This window comes from Xenopus laevis, chromosome 1L (assembly GCF_017654675.1).
Source record: "Xenopus laevis strain J_2021 chromosome 1L, Xenopus_laevis_v10.1, whole genome shotgun sequence".
Taxonomy (NCBI): domain Eukaryota; kingdom Metazoa; phylum Chordata; class Amphibia; order Anura; family Pipidae; genus Xenopus; species Xenopus laevis.
In genome coordinates, this window is record NC_054371.1 from 84,709,000 (window position 1) to 84,736,052 (window position 27,053).

Sequence of the window (27,053 nt, forward strand, 5' to 3'; positions counted from 1 at the left end):
TAGACATCAGTAGTTTTTTTTATTATATGTTTAGTCTGAACACATTCAAATATGGAAAAAAAAACTGAAGTCAAAATACTCCATCATCTGCAACAAATGTACTAGATTCTATTGGCATATAATGTTCAACACATTACAGCAAAGATGGTAAACCATTCACCACTGTCTTCTACGCTGAATTAAATATGGTGTGCCAATTGTGTCGGAATAGAAGTGCAATGATAAAGCAACAATTAGAAGAATAATGAAAGGGAACCGCTACTATGTTGGATGAGGTACATTTACTGAAATATTAAGACAGTAACACTTAAATGTACACAGTATAGTAAGGTGAACAATCACCGAGTAAACGTTCTGGATGTTTAATGTTTATTCAAGGGTTTGAAACATGAAGCCGACTGGGAAGCTTAATGGCTCTTCTGCTCCTCTGGAACGGCACGTTACATTTTTGCCTTGTCCCAGTTCAGTCATTACAGAGTTTAACAGCAAAGATAAAAAAAAAAAAAGGAAGGGGTGGAGGAGGGATAAAAACAAAACCAAGGAACAGAACTGCTGGCAAACAATTCCGTCACGAACGTGGAATGACAAAAACCAGTCCGAGGTTTGCTTGTATCTTAGGGAATTCAAGTACAATACTTTCAGGTAACAGATTGCAAATGTAAAACTTTTATAACACAAAATATAGATGTATATATAAAATTATAACCATGAGAAATCTGTGTCCCAGAAATGTATGAAATAGTGCAAGACTTGCCATCAAACACAGAAGACCTCAAGTGACAAAACAGAAAGAGGAGTGGAGGGGTAGAAATGAGATATCTGATGCAAAATCTTAAGTAGCCTTGTGGAGCGGAAAAGAAAATACTTTTGTGCACAATCATTAGTTTGAAAAGAGGCTCAGCAAACAGTTGCATAAGTCGAAAGCAGCACGTTAGTCCATGTGCATTTTTGCCATTTCAGCGGAATGAGGTCTTCCGCACTTTAAGAGCAGCTTTAAGTGTTCACACTTGTTCCCTTGTCTGGGCACCATTTCATCTTACTGCACTAGGCTGCTCAGAATCCTTTGCTAAATTTGCAGTTTACTGGAATGTGTGGATCTAGACGGTCAGTCCCAAAATGGTGCATTTAGAGTAGCAGATTTGAGGGGAAAAAAAAAAATGTAGGGAACTGTGGGCTTCCACCTAAAGCCTTGGATGATGTGTTTTTCCAGTAATTGTGCAGAACGGAAAACACAGCTAAGTAATGAAACCCTGTACAATACTGTATAATGCAGACACTTAGAGCTGCTGGTCTTTTCTAGGAGCATTACAGTAAATCCTCTGCTTCTAGGTTCAGAACTTTAACAGATATGTGCAACTGGACATTTGCAGGGCACCATGTTAATAGCCCCCTTTGTACGCTCTATGCGGCTTACAGGTAGGGCTTTAAACACAGACATGACTCCTTTTCACATACTGTACCCTACTACTGGCAACTGCCAGCCAACAGTAGATAAGGCGAACCATAGCAAACATAAAAACTTGAAGGTCTACCTATATACAGATACTGCAGTTTGGTTAGGCAGGCTTTTCAATGATTCTTAAATGTATTGAAGCTGTTTGGCTTTGCAGCACAGTAAGTCATTCACTGTACAAAATCACCAGCAAGGACTGGAATGATGTATTCATAGAAGGCACCATCATGCTTATTACATTACCAGAAAACTAAAAAGACATTTCAGTACAAGTTATACTGTACAAAACTGAAAAAGTGGGTCTGGAGAGTTGAAGATTGAGCAGCCACCCATCTCTGCATGTCAGTGGGGCAAGTGCAGGGGAAAAAAAAAAAAAACTTCATGTACAAAACTTTGAATAGTGCTTATGAGGATACCCTTTGAAGAATCAAATTCACACTATTAAGTTCACAACTAATGAGGTTTGAAGAATTTACTTCTACAATGGTTTGCCTACCCTCAGTTTTGTGGCATACGTGTGCAAACCAAATACAATTAGAACGTCCTCATGTTTATGAGCTATTTTCTAAGATTCTTTTAACTGCGTAATGGGACGCAGACAGTGCATTTTAGATGAGTGCATAAGCACTTGTTATTTTGTGCAGGAAGAGGCATACGTTGCACTACTCTTGTCTCCAATGAAGAAACTCTAATACTTGAAATGTGCAGCAGAGGGCTTGTTGAGAATTTTACTAGGACGTTGCCTTGCAATGCCCATGTGAATACTTGCAGCGCTAAGTTATCTCTGTTCTCAAATTTCCAAAGTTGGGATGTATAAATTAACAGTTTAAATCCTGTTGAGAAACTGGAAAAAAAAGAAAGTTCACCTCAATTGAAACTGGTAACAAAAAGATGCTTTTCTCACATCAAAGAAATCATGGGGAAGAGAAAAAAAAGGCTGTGTCACATTCCAAAGCTAAAAAAAATGAACAAGAATGCAAACACAATGAATAAGGTACCACTGTAGGCTTCACTGGATGTTAATAGTGATAACTCAGCGGCGCTGGCCAGAGAAACGACCCTCTACAGGTGGTGCTCCTCCTCGTCCGCTGCCAAGCTTTTGGACCATTCCTCCTCGAGGTGGCGGGCCCCGCCCATCCCGGTCGCGAATCATTCCACCACTGATGACTCCACGAGGCCCTCCTGTTCCCCTATCATTGCGTCGTATATCTCTGCGGTCATCTCCACCACGGGTCTCCCTTTCTCTTGCAGCCCTTGTTTTCTTCTCTTCTACATTCAACCGTACTTCTCCACGAAACATAACAGGCTGGTAAGGAAGAAAATACAATTTTTTACAAAAAATTTTTTAATTGTTTGGATTTCGAGTTTATGGGAGTTTTTAAAAACTCACATGAATTCGAAATTTGACCTTTGATATATGTGCCTCTCCATAAATCACAGCAAACCTGGGAACAAAGCCAGCTAAACCAAGCATTGAATGGAACAGACTGAAAATAGTTACTTGACTTGGATGGATTGCAAACATCTGCTTTAAAAGCAAAAGCATTTCTAAACTTGAAATATATGTATAGGTTTGTATTCACAATATAGTACTACTTACTTTTGAAAGCAGAATTCGCTGAACCGGCTCAGAGTCATCAAACACAACAAAGCCAAAGTTTGGTAGTTTTCCTCCAACACCTTTGGTATTAATACGGAGCTCCATCACATTTCCATAACCTTAAATAATTATATGCAAACATTTAAAGAATACATTTCATTGAACAAAATAAAATTTTTTGTTTCAGATATCCTGCAATGTTAAAGTATAGCTAAATAAAATAGATTTTATGTTATTCTATATTAATTCCCTGTCTCTTTTTATTAACTTGGGGACAGAGGAACCATAACGTATAGCTTTTACCAATAACAAGCAGAAAAAAACGTTAGCTCTCTTTGTCTGAGGGAAGACAGGTGCTTTTCCATACTGTGGCTTGGCTAATAGTTTTACAGAAGGATTGCCGTTGATTCTGATTTCTTAGATAAAACTTACTGACAACTTAAGTCAGAGAGACCAACAGCCAGAGCCAAAAAGCTTTGCTTGCAACTGATGCAGAACTGATCAGCTTTATTTGTGTAGCTGTTAACCAATTTGATTCATTAAAGGAGAACTAAACTCCCCTCCTTTTAGCTAGAAAGTTTATGCATACCCATTTTGTATTATGTGCCCAATGCTTCCTGTGTCGCTTAAGTTGATGAGTACTATAAATAGCAGACCATAAAAAAAGACATGATACAGTGCTATTTTATATTGCTTTCCTTTTTACACATATATATGCAAATAGAAAAAATTATTGATGCTTTTTTAAGTTTGGTGCAAAACAGCATAGTTATTCTTTTACTCAATAGGGCATTACATCAGACTTGTTTAAAGAAAGTATACTCACTCATAAAGAACTCTTTCAGTTCACTTTCATCAATATCATGAGGCAAATTTCCAACAAACAGTTGGTGACTGTCAGGGTAACGGTACATACGGCGATTATCAGACTCGGCCTGTTCATTGTCACTTCGACCTATAATATTTAAAAAAAAAAAAAAAAAAAAAAAAAAGTGTTTGGGTAAAAAGTTAACTAATCTGCTTTGTAAAAGCAAATTGGTTATACCCCCCGTAAAAAAATAAAATATACATGAATAGAAAGTCAATTAGTATTCAGATAAGTGGCATTATTACCTGCCCTTGGCCCTCTTGGTTGAAATGTTGGTCTTTCCCGTGGACGCTGTTCTCTTACACGGGGAGAATGCACTGGAGCTTCTGGTTTAACATCCACTCTTGCCTATAACAAAACAGAATGACAGATGTAAGATGAAACAAAAATAAAAAATGTTCATGTCCAGACCAAGTATTTCTGAAGCACAATCTTGCGACCAAGACCAGAATTTGCAGCTACTATAAGTGTTTACTGTAATTGAAACATAATTTCAGAAGTATAACAGCAACTTTTTTCTTTTTTAATGTGGTGTAAAATGTATAGTAAAAGAAGCCCCTTTAATATATTCCTAAATATAGCCTGGTTCCGATATTCAAATTATTTCAAAAACCTCACAATTACTGTAAAGATTAATCTTTAACAGCAAAATGTATGAATTGTGGTTGTTAAGGTGACTAGCGCCAACAGTCAGTAAATATTTGCCTTTTATAGTAATTAATACTTCAATCAAAATTGAGACCAACTGAAAAGTGGCTTTCACAATGATACTCACAAGAGAGTATTGCTACAATGTGTGTAACATCAACCTCTACTAAAGTGATCTAAAGTGCAATAAATTTACTTTTAAAATTTGAAAAAAATAAATCATAGAATTACACCTTACTGATATTATGCCCACAAAAACATTCAATACTTCAATTACAATTAATCCAACTTGAAAATACTTGTTTAATAGTTATTACCACAAACGGGTCTTTACATAATATGGGCAAACACCAACTTCACTTTTAATGATGGGTCTGGCTACGTACCAATAAATCTAAATACCAAGATATACTTTAAATTTCCCAAGACAGAAATGTGGTGATACACCAAGTTATTGCACAAGTCCTTTTAAAGTTAAGTTTGGAAAATTACAAACTGGAGAAATATTAAGAGATTGCGAGCGATTGTTTTTACAATTTCCTGTAAGATTTACTGCCTGGTAACTAACCCGTGGAAACCAAGAGAAATGAAAAGCAGGAAGTTGGGTTCTGGCTATTATGTTAATAATCTAGTCATTTCAGCCTTAGGTTACATTTTTGGCTAATTAACTATATTGAAAATATTTTTATTTTGCACAGCCCATCTATTTATCCAGTTTTTATTTTTACACTGAACAATTCCTTTAACCTATAAAACCACAAACCCCCAAATGATTTTCTAAACATCATAAAAGGTTTTGCTGATTGGTTTAACACTGAATTTTTTTGTTTTATAAAACAAATACATTTCTAATTGCAGCTTTAGAGTAACAGGACTTTGTCTGTATAGCAGCACATTAGAAAATTTAGAGACATCTAATAAATGCATACATCTAGGGGCACATTTACTAAGGGTCGAAAATCGAGGGTTAATTAACCCTCGATATTCGTCCGTCAAAGTAAAATTCTTCAACTTCGAAGGATTTACCACATTTCCTCCGTTCGTACGATCGAAGGAAAAATCGTTTGATCGAACGATTAAATCCTTTGATTCGAAGGATTTTAATCCATCGCTCAAACTATTTTCCTTCGATCAAAAAAACCTAGGAAAGCCTATGGGGACCTTTTCGAAATTCGAAGTATTTTTTATTGTATTCCTTCACTCGAGCTAAGTAAATGTGCCCCCTAGTTTTCTTCAAGTCTTCAAGGCGCTCCCATTTCCTTGCATAAAAGTAATAATCAGGCTGCCAGGTTCTCATACAAGAGTGAATAGGGTTTTGGACCACTAACTTCTTTTGGGCTATGCAACATGACAAGATTGTGGGTGCTTCAATAAACACATTTAGCCCTGCCACTGTAGCAAATCACCTTCAAAAACATCTGAAAAATGCAAGTTCTTCTTAGCAAATGTCTGGATTTGAGGCAGTTCACAGTTCCAAACTCAAACTCTGTGAGACAGAGTTAGAATTACACAACTGGAAGCAAGTATCAAAAACAGGCAGGCTGAAAAACTTTAAAAAAGTTAAAATAAATGCATTTTTCATAAGCACCAACATACATGAAACCATGTATATAGTTTTCAGGTTAAGAAACCCTCTTTTTCGGATTAAGGTGTCACTGGTGAACTGGCTACTAAACTCAGGTTACAATTAAGTGTGAATAGTTTTGAGTACTAATTGAAACTACACAGCAGAAACCTTTGTCCTTATAGACTTTGTATAGAATAGTTATAAAATTTATCAGGTCCCAGATACCTCCCTTTATAATTTATTGGTGAAATGTGGTGCTTACCATTAAAGTGCACCACTGCTTTTTTGTGCAGTAAACACCAGTGGTTCTGTACATTAACACATTGAAGTTTAAATGAAACAACTCAGACTTTCAGCTTTAATTCAGTGGGTTGAACAAAAAGAAAATGCATAAAAATGTGAGGAACTAAAGACTTTTTTAACACAATCACTTCATTTCAGGGGCTCAAAAGTAATTGGACAAATTAAACTGAAAATAAAATGTTCATTTCTAATACTTGGTTGAAAACCCTTTGTTGGCAATGACAGCCTGAAGTCTTGAACTCATGGACATCACCCGATTCTGGGTTTTCTCCTTTTTAATGCTCTGCCTGGCCTTTACTGCAGCGGCTTCTTGTCCGAAGTTTAGTCTTCAACAAGTGAAATGCATGCTCAATTGGGTTCAGATCAGGTGATCTTCTGTGCTTTAATAAACTCCTGGGTTGCTTTGGCTGTAGGTTTTGGTTCATTGTCCATCTGTATTATTATTTCGTCGGTCCAAAGAATGTTTTTTCAGAACTGTGCTAGCTTATTTCGATTTTTTTTTTTTAGCAAAGTCCAATCTAGCCTTTCTATTCTTGATGCTTATGAGTGGCTTGCACCATGCATTGCACCCTCTGTATTTACTTTCATGCAGTCTTCGCTTTATGGTAGATTTGGATATCTATACGCCTACCTCCTGGAGAGTGTTTCGCTGTTGTAAAGGGATTTCTCTTCACCATGGAAATGATTCTGCGATCATCCACCACTGTTTTCTTCCGTGGATGTCCAGGTCTTTTTGCATTGCCGAGTTCACCAGTCGTTTTTCTTTCTCAGAATGTACCAAACTGTAAACTTTGGCATCTGCATGGAGAGCTCCTGTGACGGCATGTTGTCTTCCACATACAAGCAAACCCCCTTCAAATGAAATCCAGGGCTTTTATCTGCTTCATTGATAGACATAACAAAGGAATTGCCCACACCTGCCCATGAAACAGCCTTTGAGTCTATTGTCCTATTACTTTTGAGCCCCTGAAATGAAGTGATTGTTTAAAAAAAGGCTTTAGTTAATCACATTTTTATGCATTTTCTTTTTGTTCAACCCACTGAATTAAAGCTGAAAGTCTGCAGTACAACTGCATCTTAGTTGTATCATTTAAAATTCATTGTGGTAATGTACAGAACCAAAATTAGAAAAAAAAAAAAAAGTTGTCTATGGTACTAACTGTATATGCTATATGAAGCCAACACCAATTTATAATAGATAATACGGGATTAAATGCAGTTCTGAGCATATGGATGAGACAGAAAGGAACAGATTTTGAGATGCCCTGCCTCCAGTAGTCACGCCTACAAACACCCCATACATGTGTTCAAACCAATGCAGCCAATCAGGAAAAAAAGCAGTGTGATTTGGAAAAAACTTTTAAACAGCATTCTAGGCCATGAAAAACACACTAAGTGTCAAAATATTGTTTGAAGGAGCAGTCACAGATTGATTACCTGTGAGGCTGGAGCTTTAATTACATGGGGTGGTATTCCTGATGCTGGCACAGTACCACTGGGAGGCAGGTTTTTACTGGTCACTGATGCCCAGGAGAAAGCCTACAGAAAATAAATGCCAACACTTAAAAGACTGCTCTTTGCTTAAATAACTATATGGCTACGTCACAAATCTATTAAGGCAAATTAGGAGATGTACTTACCGTTAAATCCTTTTCTCTCCAGTCGTAAGGGGGACACAGGGACTGTGGGGTAAAGGATCCTGCCCATTAGGAGAACACTGATGACATCAGAGCTGACACCCCTCCCACTCTCCCTTTATCCCCTGTCATGCCCAGGGGGTGTCAGTTAGTAACCAAGAAAACAACAGTAATGTATTTGAAGAACAAACTCTCATACATATTAGAAAACATTATAAGAACAAGAGTTCAGGGAGGGGGGGAAACCCTGTGTTCCCTTTATCCCCTTATGACTGGAGAGAAGAGGATTTAACGGTAATTCCATAAATATACTTTTCTCTTACGTCTAGGGGACACAGGGACCGTGGGGACGTACCAAAGCACCCCCACAGTAGGGAGGGAGAACTCGGATGGTCTAAGAAACTACTGCCTGGAGAACATTCCTTCCGAAGGCGGCTTCTGCAGACATGTAGGTATTGAAGTGATAAAACATTGTGAATGTATGTAGGGAGGACCATGTAGGTGCCCTACACACTTGCTCAGCCGAATTTCTGTGAGCCCAGGAAGCCCCAAGGGCTCTGGTGGAATGCGCCCTAAGCCTAATAGGAGGGCCCTCTTCTGTGCCTAGTAGGATCATCTCACGGTCTCCTTAATCCAACATGCAACGGTTGTTTGAGGCCAGAAGGCCTTTTCAGGCTCCTGAAGGTACAATGAAAAGTATGTGTCTTCCGGATTGATCTTGTGCTGGAAACGTACAACTTGAGAGCTTTGACCAAACCCAATCAATGCAGGTTTGTTTCCTTGTCATTCATTGGTTTGTTACAGAAGGCTTGCAGAATGATCTCTTGAGATGATGTGGAAGCAGAGACCGTGCAAGAAAGTGCCCCCAACTCAGAGAGACGTCTTGTTGATGAGATTGCCACCAGGAACACCGTATTCCATGTGAGTATTTCTAATCCCACTTCATTAAGTGGCTCGAATGGAGGCTCTAGAAGAGCCGTCAACACCAAATTCAGGTCCCACAGTGGTACTGGGTGTCTGAATGGAGGAGAGACGTGTGCTACGCCCTGAAGGCAAATCCAAACATTGTCCACTATAGCCATCTTCTGCTGGAAAATGACAGAGAGCGCGGATACCGGAGCCTTTAGGGAGCACAGGCTTTTGCTAGCCCTGCTTGGAGAAACTTTAGAATCCACGGGAGTCTGAATTTCTCAAAGGGAACTCCTCCGATTTACACCAGGAACGATATATGTCTCCCATACTCTGGTAAACCTTGGAATCGACCGGCTTGCGTGCCTTAATCATGGTTAGGATGACATCCTCCGAAAACACGTTTTGCCTCAGCACTGCCACCTTAAGGCAAGTTAAGGCAAAGAGCTTGGGATTTTGGGGAAATACTGGTCCTTGACATAATAGCTAAGGAAACAAAGGAAGTGTTACTGGAGGTTCCAATGACAGATCGAGGAGATCGGAATCCCATGATCTCCTGGGCAAACTTTTGGAACACCGGCGGTAGCATGGTAAGTGGAGGGAACACGTACGCCGCCTGAAAGTGCCAGGGCATTGTCATGGCATGTACGCCTGTTGCCAGGGGACGATCTCTGGCTGTCCCCACCTTTCGACTATCATCTGAAAGGCGTCCTGGTGCAGTTACCATTCCGCTAGTGGCGGCTGAGGAAGTCTGCTTCCACGTTGGCCACTCCTGGGATGTGAATTTCTGATGTACGAGTGGTTGTCCTTTCTACCCACTGTAGGATGAGGGCCACCTCTCTATCTGCTAGTCGGTTGATGTACGCCACAGCCGTGGCATTGTCCGTCTGGATCCAGAAAGCCTGATTTCTTAGCATATGATCCCATACAAGAAGTGCCTTAAGAATGGCTCGCAGTTCCAGAATGTTTATTGGTAGACTTGTCTCACTTGCGACCATTGACCGTGGGAGGAGACCCTGAAACTTTGGTCCCCAGCCTGTGAGGCTTGTGTCTGTGGTCACTATCTGCCAAGTCGGTTTCTGGAAGTTTCTTCATCGGCTTAGACGACGCGGACTTCGCCATCGGCTCAAGGATCTCCTTGCTACTTCCAGGAGGACTATCCTCTAGTGAAGCGATGTCCTATTCCACCACTTTAGTACTGCTGTCTGGAGTGGCCGGAGGCAAATGGGACCGCTTCCATGGAGAAGACCATCAGTACCAGGACTCTCATGCACAACTGGACAGTTGAAAACGCAGAAGACCTCAGAGATCTGACAGCTGCCTGGATCTTGATTGGTTTGTCTAGCGGTAGGAAGATTTGCTGCCAGGCTGTGTTGAACTGTAGCCCTAGGAAGGACATAGTCTGGCTGGGTGTTAGTGAGGACTTCTGGATGTTGATTGTCCACCCGAACATCTGGAGACTCTGTACTGTCAGCTGAACATTGTGTTCTGCCAATTCCCTGGACCTACCTGCCTTGAGCAGAAGTTTGTCTAAGTATGGCATTATGAACATCCCCCACATGCAGAGGCCATGATCTTTGTGAATACCCTGGGTGCAGGGGACAGTCCAAAGGGCAATGCCACAAATTGAAAACGGAGGTTCCTGTAGGCAAACCTTAAGAACTTGGATGGAACATACAGGTAGGCATACCGGATGTCCAGGGACGCTAGAAAGTCTCCTTGCTCCAGTGCTCTGATGATGGTGCAAACCGATTCCATCTTGAACCTGTGATATACTTTGGTACAATGAAAAGGTTTGAATAAAAACCTTGAAACCTTTGATGAGGGGGAACCAGAACTATGACCCCTGTCCTGGTTAAGGAGTCTATAATGGATAGGAAGGTTCGCTTCTATGTTTCCTGCACTGGCACCATGGACATGAAGAAATGACGTGGGGGGAAATGGTGAAACTAAAACCGGTAGCCGGTGGAGACAGTTGGACAATCAAGGGGTCGTCTATTAGTCGAGTCCAGGTATCTGCGAAAAATTGAAGCCTTCCCCCTATTCGTCCGTAGTCTGGAGGTTCCATGGGGGCGTAGTCAGGATGAAGAATTTTTGTCTACGGACTTCTTAGGCTGAGGCTTGCAGTGCTGCAATGACGACTTCCCCTTGCTGGGGAAGCAGCACTTGAAGGAGCCTTGAGGAGGCCCTTCAGTTTCTCGTCAGTGGGGTCATTAAAGGCCGATGTGTCCGGGACTGGTAGGGCGGTGGGAAGGGAGACAGGTGCATCCACTATTGGTGGTGTACTCCACTTCTCGGTACATTCTTTGGGAAACTGATAATATCTGGCATAATGCTTGGTAACCAGGAACTTCCTGCCTGGATTTTGCAACTCTTCCTGGACTATGGCCTGTAACTAATAATGTGCAGGGAAACACACCAAGGTTTTGCATTGCCTTTTAAACAGTGAAGAGGATTTTTTCTGAGCGGTGTCCCCTTCTTGGATATGCAGATTCTCCAGTACTGCCCTTATGAGGCCCTCAATTCCAGGGGGTGCTACAGCCATGTCCTCTACTCCAGAGTCAGATGCCTCGGAAGAGGACACTATTTCCCCTTCACCGACATCCTCGTTGGAGGAGGGGATTGTGGGGGGGAGCCCTCAATTGCATCATTCAGGTTGTGTGGTGACTTGCGCTTGGCAGCAGCCGTGGATTTGCCCATCATTTGTGCAAACATCTTGTCAATAGAGGAAGCTAATTGAGGTATGCATTGCAGGCTGGAGCCTCTGTGACTGTCAGGTCAGTGGCTGTTGAACTGGAAGCCTGTGCCTGACTAGGGCTGCAAGCAGAGCATAGGATCAACTTGGCCCTCCAGAAATTTAGCGAGGCATTTTAACAGGCGAAAAAGGTAACTGGCTGGTTAGAGAAAGTGCCCCCCCCTCCTTTGCCGAGAGTCTTTTCAGCATGACGCGTGATCCCCCGGGTACCAGGTTGCTGAGAGGCTGTAAGGGAGAGAGGCAGGGCTGCAGCCTAAGTTTCGATGAGCAGGGAACAGCTCCTTGTACTGCAGAGCCACTCTGGTGTACGTGGTAGGTAGGTAGGTGACCGCACAGTGGGGGAGACACGCAACGTGACATCAGAGTGGCGCAAAAATCTCCTGCACACAGCTTTCCCGGGGAGAGGGATCGCACCAGGAGAACCCAGCGGCTTACTTGGCAGAGAGGCAGGTGGGGAGTGCTCTAGGAGCTACACTCACCTGTCCGGCAGGGGAGAGCACGTATGCTGAGCATTCAGCTCCTCCCTGGCGACGTTCCACTGTTCGCACCTCAGACTGATTACCAGCAGCAAGTTGGTGGATAGCTCAAGTGAACAGGCTAGCGCCTGACACGGCCTCAGCCCGGGTGCTGATTCTAACCATCAGCCGTTAAATCCTAATTGTTGTGCCTTCTAGTGGCCGACCCAGCCTCCCGAATGAAGGACACTGAAAAAAACAGACGCACACTGGGCATGGGATAAAGGGATAGTGGGAGGGGTGTCAGCACTGATCTCCTCCATTTACCCCATGGTTCCTGTGTCCCCCTAGACATGGGAGAAATTAGTTTGTTTTCAGCTGTAAAATGTTTATAAGAAAAATAAGTTGTTTCAAATTCTTTTACGGTGCTCTAGATATGGCTACACTGCAAAGGCAAAGTAAGCAATTTCAAGCTATACAGAACAGGATCAACAAAATAATTTATACTTTTAAAGCATCTAGTGACTACTACATATCCAAGTGAAATCATTATCCAGAGGTCATTGAGCCGAGGACAATCTAAATGATTTTCCCTACAAGTAATCATTGGCCATTTGCTTTAACATAAAACACTCAGGCTCTGTAAAATTAGTCATAAGATAACATTTTAAGCAGCGGAGGAGACAACTAACTGCCATCCTTGGTCATATGTGTGCTGCCTATTCCGGTTAGAAGATTTTCCTCTTATCTGTGCTGCTAATAAGTCAAAGATTCCCCATGGAAAATATAAATATCACTGCACTGCAATTACAACTGGATAAAAATTACAGTGTACAAGATACAGTTATCAGTTTATCAAGGTTTATGCTAATATATTCATGAATAAAAGTAGTTTCTACAGTATAAACTAGGTTTAAAGAAGTCTAACCTTGGGTGGTTCTTGTGGTAGAACAGTAGGCTCAGCAGGAGGCGGGGTTGGTGATTTTTCTTCCAACTCCTCTTGCACTTTTTCTTCTGTCTCTGGCTTTATGTCCTCATTCTTTGTTTCTGGCTCGGGTTCTGGTTCGGGTTCAGTAATTGGCTCCTCTAAAGGCTCCTCCACTCCATTGCTAAAAACATTTTAAAGAAAGTTTATATAGCCATTTAGGTGCAGTGGCCTTTGGCCTAGTTACCACTATTAGTCAGGGAAAGAAAAAAGTCAATTGAAATAATGAGATGACAGGGATCCTGTCATCGGAAAACATGTTTTTTTCAAAATGCATCAGTTAATAGTGCTACTCCAGCAGAATTATGCACTGAAATCCATTTCTCAAAAGAGCAAACAGATTTTTTTATATTCAATTTTGAAATCTGACATGGGGCTAGACATGTTGTCAATTTCCCAGCTGCCCCTGGTTATGTGACTTGTGCCTGCACTTTAGGAGAGAAATGCTTTCTGGCAGGCTGCTGTTTTTCCTTCTCAATGTAACTGAATGTGTCTCAGTGGGACATGGGTTTTTACTATTGAGTGCTGTTCTTAGATCTACCAGGCAGCTGTTATGCTGTGTTAGGGAGCTGTTATCTGGTTACCTTCCCATTGTTCTTTTGTTTGGCTGCTGGGGGGAAAAGGGAGGGGGTGATATCACTCCAATAGTAAAGAGTGATTAAAGCTGATCAGAGCACACGTCACATGACTTGGGGCAGCTGGGAAATTGACATGTCCAGCCCCAGGTCAGATTTCAAAACTGAATATAAAAAAAATCTGTTTGCTCTTTTGAGAAATGGATTTCAGTGCAGAATTCTGCTGGAGCAGCACTATTAAATGCTTCATATCCCTTTAAAGTATCTTATAATTTCACTTAGATTTATTGTGGCAAAAAAAAAAAATGGGGGGGTGTTCATCACCGTAAGGTTAATAGATCATAAACAGGGTACTTAACAGTGCTCTTAGATGATACATCTTTATGAATCTGCAAATGTATTGAATAATCACCAAGAAAGACTCTTTGTAAAAAATGACATTAAAAAATTAAGCAATTGTGGATTATTATACCTGGCAGGTGGAGGAGCTCTGTATACTTACGAAACAGGGTGAGGCTCATAGTAGGTATTGCTGGCGTTCTCTTGCACTGGTTCAGGAGAAGGCTGCCTTTCCTCCTGTTCTTCCTCAACTTCCTCTTCAGACTCTATAACAGAAACATCTAAATCAGGGATAACAATACTTTTAACATTCTCCATATGCAACACAAGTACAGAATTAAAGCAGAAGCTAGAACTGAAATTTTAGCAGTACGCCTTATAAAATAAAGCCATAGAGGACCTTAAAGGGGTTATGCACTCTGCGTTAACTTTTAGTAGGATGTAGAGAGTGATATTCTTAGACAATTTGCAATTGGTTTTTCAGTAGCTCTCCAGTTTGCAATTATAGCCATCTGGTTGCTAGGGCCCCAATTAGCATAACAACCATGCATTGATTTGAATAAGGGACTGGAATATGAATAGAAGAGGGTCTAAAAGTAATAGAAAGTAACAAAAATAATACATGTGTAGCCTTACAGAGCATTTATTTTTAGATGGTCAGTGACCCCCATTTGAAAGTTCTTTGTTTTTGTCTTTGTTAATGTTCACTAATCATATAATTAGCAAATATTATTGGTAGCAAACTTTTAAACATAACCTACCTTCATCCATCTCTGCTTCGGAATCACCAAACACTTCATCTTCATAGCGAAAGATGTCATTATGCACATAGAATTTGTTTGGAACGGAACCCTGTATTGTGCCATGAAATATATAAACTTCCAGTTAGCCAACACATGACGACAAAAGTATTTAGACAAAAATAACATTACCTACACAATCTCCAATGGGAATAGATAGCTACTTTCATGCAGTTATGAAAACACAGATAAGGGCTAAGGCAGGCACATTACTTTGTAATCAAATTGCTGAGGCTCACAATAAGGTACTTACTTCTGGAGCAAGGACAAATGTCTGCATAAATTTTCTCATTGGCTGTCCATTATTGGAAAGTTCCCCCATGACTTGAACCACAACACCATCACTCAGTGTAGCATGTGCATCTACATGCCGGATTTTGGTACGACATTCACTGAACTGAAGAGACATCACCTTCTTATGAATTTCCTTGGGGTGGGGGAAAAATAAAACAAAGTTGAGAGAGGTATAAATAAGGTACAACAGAGAAAGCACAACATTGATGTATTTCATAAAGCACCACGTTGTAATAAATTTTCAAAATGTCAAATATAACATGAACATAATTGTCCCTCCCTTCATTTCATGCAAGAAATTCTTTACCTTCAGCAAACCTAACATAAATACAATTAAATATATAGCATTTATATTTTAGCTCTAACAGTATATATGACATTATTTCACATGACATTTAGATTATATAGTACAGGTATGCAATCTATTATCTGGGATCTATTATCTGGAATGCGCAGGCCCAGGGTTATGGATAGGGATGCATTGAATCCACTATTTTGGATTAGGACGAAGCCCCGAATCCTTCACGAAAGATACGGCTGAATACTGAATCTGAATCCCAATTTGCATATGCAAATTAGAGGAGTGAAGGGGAAACCATAGTTTATTTCCCCGCCCCTAATTTGCATATGCATATATGCATTAAATTAGGATTCAGATTCAGTTTGGCCGGGCAGAAAGATTCGGCCGACTCCTAGCCGAATCAAATCCTGGCTTTGTTGCATCCCTAGTTATGGACAATGAATCTATCCGTAATTTGGATTTCCATACCGTACATGTACAAAAAAACAAAAACATTTGATTAAAATAGACTCCATAATCTGGATAATTAGTTTATGGATAAGGGATTGCATACCTGGCATGCAAGGCTATTTTGGGTGTCATAAACCCAGCAATTTTAAGGGCAATAGCAATCACCTGCATTTTTAAGTACCTACAGTTTGACAAGTGCTGGTATGGGCCCTTCTCGTTAGTGTTGTTAGTCTATAGGGGACTGTTCTGTGCATTTTTTTTTTATAACAGAAAAATTAAGTCATTTAGTTGACCACTGAAAGGCATTATAGAATTTGATTTAAATGTTGACAACAGGAACAGCTGAATAAATTATCAAGTATAGCAGGAAACAGAAAGAGTTAGGAAAGAGAGAGAAAGGAGTCAGGCCGGAATATACTAAAATACCATTTTAGTCAGCTTCCTGCATTGGGGCTGTGGTAGGATTCCACTATATTTTATCTCATGCTCATTTAAGTCAGCAGGAGGAGTGCCTCGTTTATCAGCCTCTTCCAGTACTTTAGAGTAGGTGCTGTGGTTTCATGCACTTTAATTCCACATTACTGTAACAATGTGCTTATAACCGCTGCCTTTAGTGAAACAAAGTGATTGTTCATTGCAAATGGTGTGATGCAATGTTTTACTTGATAGGCAGCATTTTTAATTACAGCATGTGTTACAATAATGATGGTTTTAATAAACATATTTTGCACACCTATCTATAACATAAAATAGATTTCATACATACAGCCTGGCCATAAACTGCTTCTTGTGGCTTTCCATTGGCATCCAGCCCTCCATGTACATAAGAAGAATTTCTTCCATAAAACCTAAAAATAATGAAAAAAAAAAAAAGGCATTTTCTGAAAACGTCATTAGCTAGTAATATGACCCTGTTAACAAAACGGATATATTTTCGATGTCTGGTTGCAGACATTTCCACTGATTGAGTACTCAAGTAGCAGCCATGTGCTTCTCTGCAAAGGAATCATAATGAATGACACAAACTAAAATTCACTGTAGATGATGAAGAATTAAGTAATGAGACCCAATAAAATTCCTTCTAGTGGGTCTTACAGAAGACCTGATATTACAAATAAATATGTCTATAATAGATACAAACTACAGTCTATAGTTAGTGTTGCCTGTTATTCCATTTAAAACTGGGGCCAGTAAAAATCAGTATATATAAAACAATCATTAAAACAATGTACATAAACTGATTTTTGGCTGCACCTCATAAGTGCAGTGAGTAAAATGCAATTTCGAGGTCAATCAGCATTTTTACTCCCACATAATGCAATGTTTTCCCCCTCAGAATTCCATTGTACAGGTTTGCAGTGTCCTTTGACACAGGGTGCAGTGGTAATAGGAAGGCAATGGCTACAAGCACAAATATACAGATGTGCAAGGAGTGCAGTTTGACACAAGTACTTTAATAAATGGGATTGTACTAGCAACTGACTGCGGGGGGGAAAATGCATGTAAATAAGCCCTTAATTCTTTTGGATCACTTCTTCATTTTAAGGTGATCACCCTTATTTCAGCATAAAGACACTGTATGTGACTGATTTGAAAAACACCTTTACCTGTGCAAAAAGTCTGGTGCTTTATTTAAAAGTGTGTAGTACTGTCTCACAAACTCCCGCCCTACAAGCAGGGGACTTGGCTTCTCCATCACCATTTCTTTGGTACAGAAAGTAATGTGCTGCAATGAAGAATACAACAGATTCAGAGGGTTTAAGATTACTTAAACATCACAAATAATGAAATAAATAAAACTATACCTATACACCTTTAATTAATGTTATATATGCAATTTCAAGTGATAAAAAATAAAATGATTTGCTTAAAGGGGTGGTTTACCTTTCAGTTAACTTTTGTTATGTTATAGACTGGCCAATTCTAAGCAATTTTTCTGTTGGTCTTCATATTATATCAATACATTATATAAAATCACAACATTTTTTATTTTGTGGTGTTCTTGACCCTTTTCTATTCAAACACAAGAGCCTAACTAAAGATTGCTTTTCCAGTAAAAGAAAACAAGCCTAAGCTGGAGAAGATCTAGGGAAGTCGATCATTCCATAATTAACCATTAATCTCCCACTAGAACAGAAATATGGAACAATAAGATTTTCCCACTAGTGATGCACAAGTTGGCCAAAATCCAATAGGACCCACAAATTGGGCAGGTTTAAGCCAACGAACTACCACTATGAAATGGGTCCACTCGCCCCACCCCCTCCAATGACTTCAGAGATGGGGCCAGCATGGGTATATAAATCAGGGAGTGAACAGGATGTCTCATGTTGGGTTAGGGTAGACATATTTCTAAAAACCTTTGCACCATGAATTACACATCCCCACATGAACAGATGTCTGGGAATATGTAAGTAACCGGACACTTCTTACAGGTGATGTCCATACAAAAACATTTTAATTTGCATAATGAAAGAAAAAGTTATCTTGAGAACATGCTTCTTACTCTTAAAACAGTGTAGAAGAAGTCAAACTGAGTGAAGGGAAAGGGACAAACAAATGCTACTTTCAGTTCCAATTACATCCGCAAATAAATTATGAAATTATCTTAAATACATAATTTGCTTAAAAATACTGCTCCTGAAAAACCTGAATGACACTAATTCATATTCGGTATTCGCGTTGAAATAAATAATAAAAAAAAAAAAAGAAATCAAAGCTCACAGATTCATAAGCCAGGTAGCATATCCATATGGATGGTTAAGTGCCTTTCTCAATGTGAAACTAATGAAGTAGTGAAGTAACTGGCATGTTTTGACAGTTTTCCATATTGCTCAGGAACCCAAACTAAAAAGGACTGGTTTTAAAGGAATTGGCTGCATTAATATTAACAAGCAGTAAACATTTTATTTTCATTAACAGTATAAAGTGTACAAGGACTGTTTTATTATATGTCTACTCAGTGGAACCTTTTCTACATATTTTTTTTTCTAAAAGTCCCTGCCAGAAGAATATAAATTAAGGAAAAAAAGAGGGGAGACTGTAAAACCTTGCGAACTAAAATAGACGAAACAAGAAAGTTAGGTTTTGCAGTTTCACTTTAGTAACCACAACTATAAAAAGCCTTATGCTTTAGGACACCAGCACTATTACAAGGGTCTGAATTGTGTTGTGTTCTAGCCTATATATCTTGCACCTTTTATTGGTCATCAGTAATGGATGTGTCACGGGCATTCCAAGACAGATCGATAGTTACATCCAAAAAAAGAAAAAGCTCAGAATGGCTGGAACATTCAATTTTTTTTTTTTTTTTTTTTTTTGGAACATTCAATTTTACCAAACATTTAATTATAATAGAAAATGTCAAATTGTTATAACATTTATAAATAAAAAATATGACTGGAGAGTTCATAAAATGTGTATAATTGAAATAAGTCAAATTAGGATAGGGTAGACTCACATCATATTTATGAGGACAAAAAATTCACTAAAAATGAAAAGCCAGCGCCAAAGGCACAGTGGTCAGACGAAACAGAATATAGGGTAATATTGTTTTACAATGTTGCCACCTTGTGTAAAAAAACTAACAATTAACTCCACCTTATAAGTGTTACCCTCATTCGGTATTAACCACCAACAAAGGGTTAAAAAACTTTCCTTAGAGAGACTTGTTTTGGTGGGTACTCACAAACATAAGATATCAACTTGCACGTTAAGGATCGTGCATCACGATCCTTTACGTGCAAGTTGATATCTTATGTTTGTGAGTAAATGTTAACATTTTGAAAGCAATGTGTCTATTAGCCTCCACTGCTTGTTCTGACTTCTCATAACACAAATATGTTATCAGCAGTCAGCTCTGCTTGAGTCAAGACTCCACATAATGCAATGCATATTCTGGGATTAGCAGACCTGAGAATAAACAGAATAACCTACATAACACATACAAGACATTGTGGCAGTCCTGGCTGATTTCTGACAGTTTATGTTGTCTGGCAAACAGAGATATAGATAGCAAGTTTCAATAAAAATGTTAAAATGTATGTTTAAATGTTTCCAATAATAACATTTTTTTTTTATCATGCAAAAAAGTGGACAACCTGTTAAACATAGTCAATTAAAATGGAAGCCGTTCCTAGGAACAATGGTTTTCTGGTATGCTAAAGAAAATTAGCATATGTATGTAAATTACCTTTTGTTTCATTCCATCAGCAATTGGTCACAGTAAAGGTACAAAATGCTACACCAAATACTGCTCAGAGAATTTGCTCTCCTAAAATTGAAAACCTTATATTAACTACTGAAACCCATTTCATGGCTACATAATGACAGAATCAGTATCTACGCACGATCACTTGGGTGGAATGTTTCTTACCTTTGAATAGTTCAAAACCATCTGCACTGGAAACAAATGAATAGCTGTAAACATAAAGCAGTGCTACACAACGGTTTACTAGTGGGCATATTATGTGTCATTGTGCGGCCTGCAGTTGAACAGCTTAAAGGAGAATTCAACCCTGTAATAAAAAAAAAAACCTATAACCCCCACCCTACGTAGACCCCCCCCCCCCGAAAATGCCCCGGACTTTATACTAACCCCTCTGTGCAGATTCAGGCAGCGGAGTTCCCCGCAGCCATCTTCCTGGTCTTCGGTAAGCTGACTGGGAGATCTGCAATTTCGGCATATGCGCAGTTGTCGTTTACCAGCAAATTGTTCCAACTGTGCCACCATGCCGATCTTCCAGTCAGCTTACCGAAAACTAGGAAGATGGCTGTGTGGAACTCCGGTGCCTGAATCTGCGCCACGGGGTAAATATAAAGTATGGGGTATTTCCCCAGGGGGGGGCAGTTAGAATCGGGGAGGAGGGTCTATGTGGGGTGGGGGGTTCAGGTTTTTAATTACAGGGTTGAATTCTCCTTAAAGCTGCAAACTCCAGGCCCAGTGCCTTGGGGTTATCCTAGATTTTGCCCTGCCATTCACTCCTCATATCCAGTCACTTATTAAATCATGTCTCTTCCACCTAAGGAACATATCCAAAATACGATCATTTATCACCCAAGATGCTGGCAAAATTCTTATTCACTCTCTCGTCATATCAAGTCTAGACTACTGTAACTCTCTTTTAATTGGCCTTTCCCACCAGAGACTGTCACCTCTCCAGTCCATAATGAACACTGCCGCTAGGCTTATACGCCTCAACAACCGCTCCTCCTCTGCCTCGCCATTCTGTCAATCCCTGCACTGGCTTTCGGTACTCTTCAGAATTAAATTCAAATTAATGACCCTGACATTCAAAGCACTTCATAACTCTGCCCCACCCTACAACTCATTTCTATATACTCACCCAACCACTTACTACACTCCTCTACTGACCTGCTACTCAACTCTTCTCTCATTACCTCCACACATGCTGACATTCAAGACTTTGCACAGGCTGCAGCCCTCCTCTGGAACTCTCTCTCCCACGGTGGTCTGTCTGACTTTCTCCCAATCATTTGGCTTTCAAGAAATCTCTTAAAAAGCACTTATTTAGAGAAGCCTACCCTCACTCTTAACTACCAAATGCAATACCACATCTCTCACCCACTTAATTCTGATCTTGCACACTCCCACACCATGTGTCTTAATCCCTTCACTAAACTCTTTCTGCACAGGGCCTCCCTCAACTTTTGTACCAGTATTGGTTGTAATGTAACTCCATGTGTTCTATGTATGTAATTCATGTAATTTAGCTGTATAAACACATTTACTTTACAGCGCTATATAAATACATGTTGATAAAAACTTGAGAGCTGCCGAATTTAAAAACAAAACATGAAAAAAAAAAATGAAAGCAAATTGCAACTTGTGTTAGAATATCACTTTCTACATCATACTAAAAGTTCTCAAAAGTGAACAACCCCTTTAACATATTACACTGCCCCCCCCCCATCTCTCTCTTGGGTTTACACGGGCACTTGACTTGTGGATGATGCATTATTATACTGTGGTTAAGGCAGGGTTATTCAATCGATGTGCGTTAAAACTTACTTTCAACAACAGCCAGTGGTGACACAAAATGGATATCGCAGATATAAAGGGCAATTAAGAATTTCCAGATCTAGGCGAGGCCTCAGTTGAGAATGATCACTGAACTGCACGGCTTAATAAATCCTACCAACCAAGGACCAAAGGGGGTCTCGTTTTGATCGAAACAATGACTGTTCACCAATACTGCACCATGCGTTCCACAGAAATTCAGCTTTAATTGACGTTTTCCCACTCCCGCCCTAGATTAACCAACAGAATGATGTATATAGACACAGACAAATAATTGTTGTACAAAGAGGGGCTACTCGTCCTCTACGCACTCAAATATGGCACAAGAGTTCTGCGTCCCTTTGTGTACCTTGTGTTAGAACAAGAGCCCATTGTGTACCCGTTAGATAATCACATCCCACACAACCAGCACAAGGCAGCAGTGCGCTCACCTCTGTCAGAGTCGGTCAGGCGGCCACTAATCCCACCGGACACGGAACAAGGCGACCCGAACCCCGTCGGATAATATAAGCACGTAATATTTTTCGCACCCTCTTCGGCTGCGAGCGGCAGCTTGCTGGGCGGGATTATGACGTTCTCCTACTGACGTCACGCCGGTGACGCAGGGCTCAGGCGGTTACGCGGGCTTGTACCACAAACCCTCAGCAAACGACGGCGCCCCGCCCATGTATTTTTGTCATCACGCAGCGCACACGAGTCACATGCAGCCATGTTCTTTTTTCAATGAACTTTGTTAGCAAAAACATCAAAGAGCTGTCTATGATTTTGCTAATATGTAGAAGCCAATGGTAAAAACATGAAAATATAATATATAATGCGGACACGTCGCCCTATGTAGTCCTTCCACTACTGGTCCTCTGGTTTACTGTGCATGTTCTTTCTTAATGTTGCTAATAAAGTTGATAAAAAACAAAAGCTGGTTTCAGTTCAAAATTGTCCCTCTCATGTCTAATCACCAGAAAAACATCTCACAATGTCATATATAGGTTATATATGATGACATTTCGTACAATATTCGGTGCGTTTATGGCGGAAGATGAGAGCACAGATATCGGCAAAAGACTAATATTAGTCGGCCCATCGAATGGCCAAGTCGGAAAATTTAGATGGCGCCCAGTGTTTACTGTGTAGAATTCTATTGTTTCTACTTGTATATCTGATGATTCAGCTGTAAGGGGCCCATTTACTAATAATCACATTTATTTTTTTTGTAATGAAAACGCTGTTACGTGTATGGCCTCCTAATAGGGTTGCCACCTTTTTTGGAAAAAAATACCGGCCTTCCTACATATTTATCTTTTTCCCTATTAATAACATTGGAATCAACCATCATTTTTACCGGCCAGGCCGGTAAAATACCGGCTAGGTGGCAACCCTACCTCCTAATAGCGTAAGACAGGCCAACTGATATTGCCAAAAGACTTAAATGTCGGTGGCCCATTGACTTTAATGCATTTTGCAGAAGAAATGTTGTTGTGCAAAATACATTATGGGGCAGATTTATCAAGGGTCGAATTCGGAAGATTGGGTAAACGATTTTTTTCTTCGATTTTTATACTGCACTGTCTGATTGGTAATGATTGGTACCTTGACCATGCTTAGGGTTGCCACATTTTCTGGAAAAAAATACCGGCCTTCCTATATATTTATCTTTTTTTTCTATTAAGAACATTGGGATCAACCATTATTTTTATCGGCCAGGCCGGTAAAATACCGGCCAGATGGCAACACTAACCATGCTTAGGGTTGCCACCTTTTCCCAAATGTTTTACTGGCCGGTGGGGGGCAGGAACAAAAAGGGGCGGAGAGTAACGGCAAAAGGCGCAGGACCGTGACGCAAAAGGGGGCGTGGCTACGGCGCAGAGATTTTCAGAAGGGGGACAAAGTCAGAAACGTTAAGTTTACAGGGGATTGGGGGCAGGCTGAGGGGTCTTTTTGAAGGGTATTACAAATTTACCGGCAGCTACATTGCCAGTAAATTTGTAATACTGGCCCCGGCCTTGGCAGGTGTTTTACAGCCTAGGTCGGTAAAATACCGGTCGGGTGGCAACCCTAACCATGCTTCTTGTTCTCCATTCCAGTATTAAGTTTGGTTCCCAAGCCTGCTCTTTCCCTGGTTATCTCACATAAAGACCTGGCACTGGCAGCACCCGAGTAGGGGAGTGCTCCTCCTGAAGCCAAAGGTGGTTGTTAAAGGAGGAAGAGTGAGACAATTAAGAACTCTTAATTGTGCACAGTATATAAAGTGCAAATTAAGCCCACACTCAAACTGCTTAAAGTCCAGGTGCATGGTCAATATCTCACAGAGCATATAGAATATACATGGACAGCACTCTGTGTTGCAAAACACAGTAAACTTTTTTAGTCCACCATTTCACTGTGATTCTAACATTTCAGTCCTGTATTGGGACCATTATCAAGGATAAATCAAAGACCAAAATGTTGGAATTGCAGTGAGATGGAAGAATAAAATAGTTTTTTTCAACATGGAGCTCAGGCACCCAGGTATAGGGACTGTTTATGGTGTGTACCTTACATCTCTCTCTATATAAAGGTATTGGTAGGGTTTCCACCAGTCTAGTATTTCAGCAGCAGAGTTGGTAATATAGTGGGTACGGCCAGTGCCGATATTACAAAAGTTTCAATATACAGTGGAACCTCAATTTTACATACCCTGATTTTAAGTTTTCCCTCATTTTACATTGTTGTTTTGTGGTCCCACCTATATATTATGCATAATACATTTCCCTGATTTTACATATTCCTGGATTTTACACCATTTTTTCTGGTCCACTGAAAAACGTAAAATGGGGGTTCTACTGTACTTTACAGTAAATTTATTATACAATATAATCAAAACAGCGCTTTAACTTGATCAACTGATATAAAAGAAATAGTAAGAAATAATAAAATCAAAAACCAAATACAGATAGGTCTTTTACAGAATTAATTTACCCATACAATACAATAAAACCAAGATGTCCAACATCTTGGACATTCCATTGCATTACTAATTAACATAAATGGCCTTTACTATTTAACAGCATGTAAAAAATACACATATACTCTTCAAAACCCTTCACACCTTGAACTTAAAGGAGAAGGAAAGTCCATTTATACTTGGTGTTGCCAAAAGTTAGGCACCACCAAGTGATCGCATTTACTTACCTGACACTCCGGGTCGGTGCTCTGATCAGGAGAAAACTGCACCGGCCCCGGATTCTTCCAGCGTGCACCATGGAGAGATTGTCTTCCTGCTTCTTCTTTCTTCCTGTAGCAGCACATGTGCAGTAGAGTGAGTAGCCGAACTTGAACGAGAAAGCAGGCTACTTCATTCTACTGCTCATGTGTCTGCCCCGGTAAATTTGAACAAAGAATAATCGGAGATCGATCCGTGTTGCTCGCTGGAATAACCCCAGGCCGATGCTTTTTTCTCCTGATAGGATCACCGGCTGGTCTGTCAGGTAAGTAAATGCGATCACTTGGGTGTGCCTAACTTTTGGCACCCCAAGTAAAAAAGTTTCCTTCTCCTTAAAAGAATAAAAAAACATTAATCCTGTATCATAAAAACTTCTTCCAGGGAGGAAATAAAAATAGCCATACTAGAGCCCGTGTTCGGCATATCTTAGCTGGCGATTACAGGTAGCATTTAATTATACACTTCTTCAAAATCCATATTTGCTTCATGTTTATGTGATTTCTCAAGACACAAATAATGTTGTTTTTTTAAATTCAAGTTCAAGTTTGTGTGTTTTCATGAAAACAAATTTGCAAACAAGCGAAAATCACATTGTTCCATTCATTGCCAAGCGAGAATCACATTGTTCCATTCATTGCCACTTGGGCAGAAAATCTCAAATGTTTTAATAAGCTGGAAAAATACATTTCTTGGCATAATTCTTTATAGAAACTCGCAGCTATTATTTGCCAGTTTTTTTCTGGAGACTTTTGTGTTTTTATTTCTAATACATTTCCATTATTCGATGTTTTAGAAAACACTGTCGGCTTATTTTGCCCTGTTTGTGCCACTAGCCCTAAGGCTTGGTGTTTCATTTATGATAAGGAACATTTATCCAGAAATGTTTGACGCATATTCAATAATATTCATAATCATATGTGAGCACTAAAATCAGCCTGTCAGCACAAAACACATTTTACGGGTACAAACAGGATTGCCACCTGCCCATTTCTGAATTGGACACAGGTCCGGATGGCAATCTTTAGGCTTCTGTGAACCTGAATTTCCAGGGCCTATTTTGCTTCTCAGTCCAGACCTGATTGGACAGCCAGTTTTTAAGTGGCTGTACTGTTCAAAACTTCCTATCTGGCTTTCAGGATTGCTTCCGAACGGTATGCCCTATCCCCTGATTTCACAGTCATTGGTTTGGCCCCAACATCACCATTGTCACATCCTTGTCCTGCCCCTTTTTTTCCATGTTTTGCCACCAGCAAAGGTGGTAACAATAAAGTGATTTTTGTTAAAAAGATAAATAAAAAATAATTTCATAGTTAAAAATTGATTCTTTGAACATAAAATACTACACATGGATTTTTCTCTCATCACAAAAGGATGCTTTTCTTTTATATTTTGCTAAGAAAATAATTTTTCATACTGAAAAATGTTTTTACCTTTGTTTACCAGTACAAAATAAACTTCATGAAAAAGGACCTGATAACTGCCCAGTTATATATATAATCAGGGCCGCTATCAGGGGGCACAGGGGGTACTGTTGTACCAGGCCAGGGCCTAAAGGGGTGCCCGGCTGTGCTCCACTTTTCAAAATAGCCAGGTCCCCCTTGACAGCGACAAGGTCGTGGCGAACTGCTGAAGTCCTAAATAGCCGAAGTCCCAAAGAGCTGAAGAAAGACCTGAAGTTGAAGTCCTGAAGCCGCAAAGAGAACTAAAGCCACAAAAGGAGCCAAAGTTGAAGTCCTGAAGCTGCGAAAAGTCCCGAAGCCACGAAAGGAGCTGAAGTTGAAGTCCTGATGCCACGAAAGGAGCCAAAGCTAAAGACTCAAAGCCACAAGTTGAGTTCTACTGAACACCAATGTGTCTTTTTTTAATTTTATTAAA

At 40.1% G+C, this 27,053-nt stretch overlaps 1 protein-coding gene across 7 annotated transcripts; it reads right to left on the reverse strand.

Annotated features, from left to right (window-relative positions):
- On the reverse strand, window positions 1-22,587 carry g3bp2.L (G3BP stress granule assembly factor 2 L homeolog). Of its 7 annotated transcripts, none has more exons than XM_018246076.2 (13): window positions 22,411-22,587; window positions 20,132-20,212; window positions 17,547-17,665; window positions 16,706-16,787; window positions 15,148-15,321; window positions 14,856-14,946; window positions 14,258-14,375; window positions 13,124-13,304; window positions 7,877-7,978; window positions 4,167-4,269; window positions 3,880-4,008; window positions 3,054-3,172; window positions 1-2,759 (listed from the first exon to the last, which is right to left on the reverse strand). In XM_018246076.2, exons 2-13 carry the CDS (start codon window positions 20,141-20,143, stop codon window positions 2,487-2,489), a joined length of 1,503 nt encoding a protein of 500 aa, XP_018101565.1. In that variant the 5' UTR covers window positions 20,144-20,212; window positions 22,411-22,587; the 3' UTR covers window positions 1-2,486.
- Window positions 22,588-27,053: the final 4,466 nt, after the last annotated feature.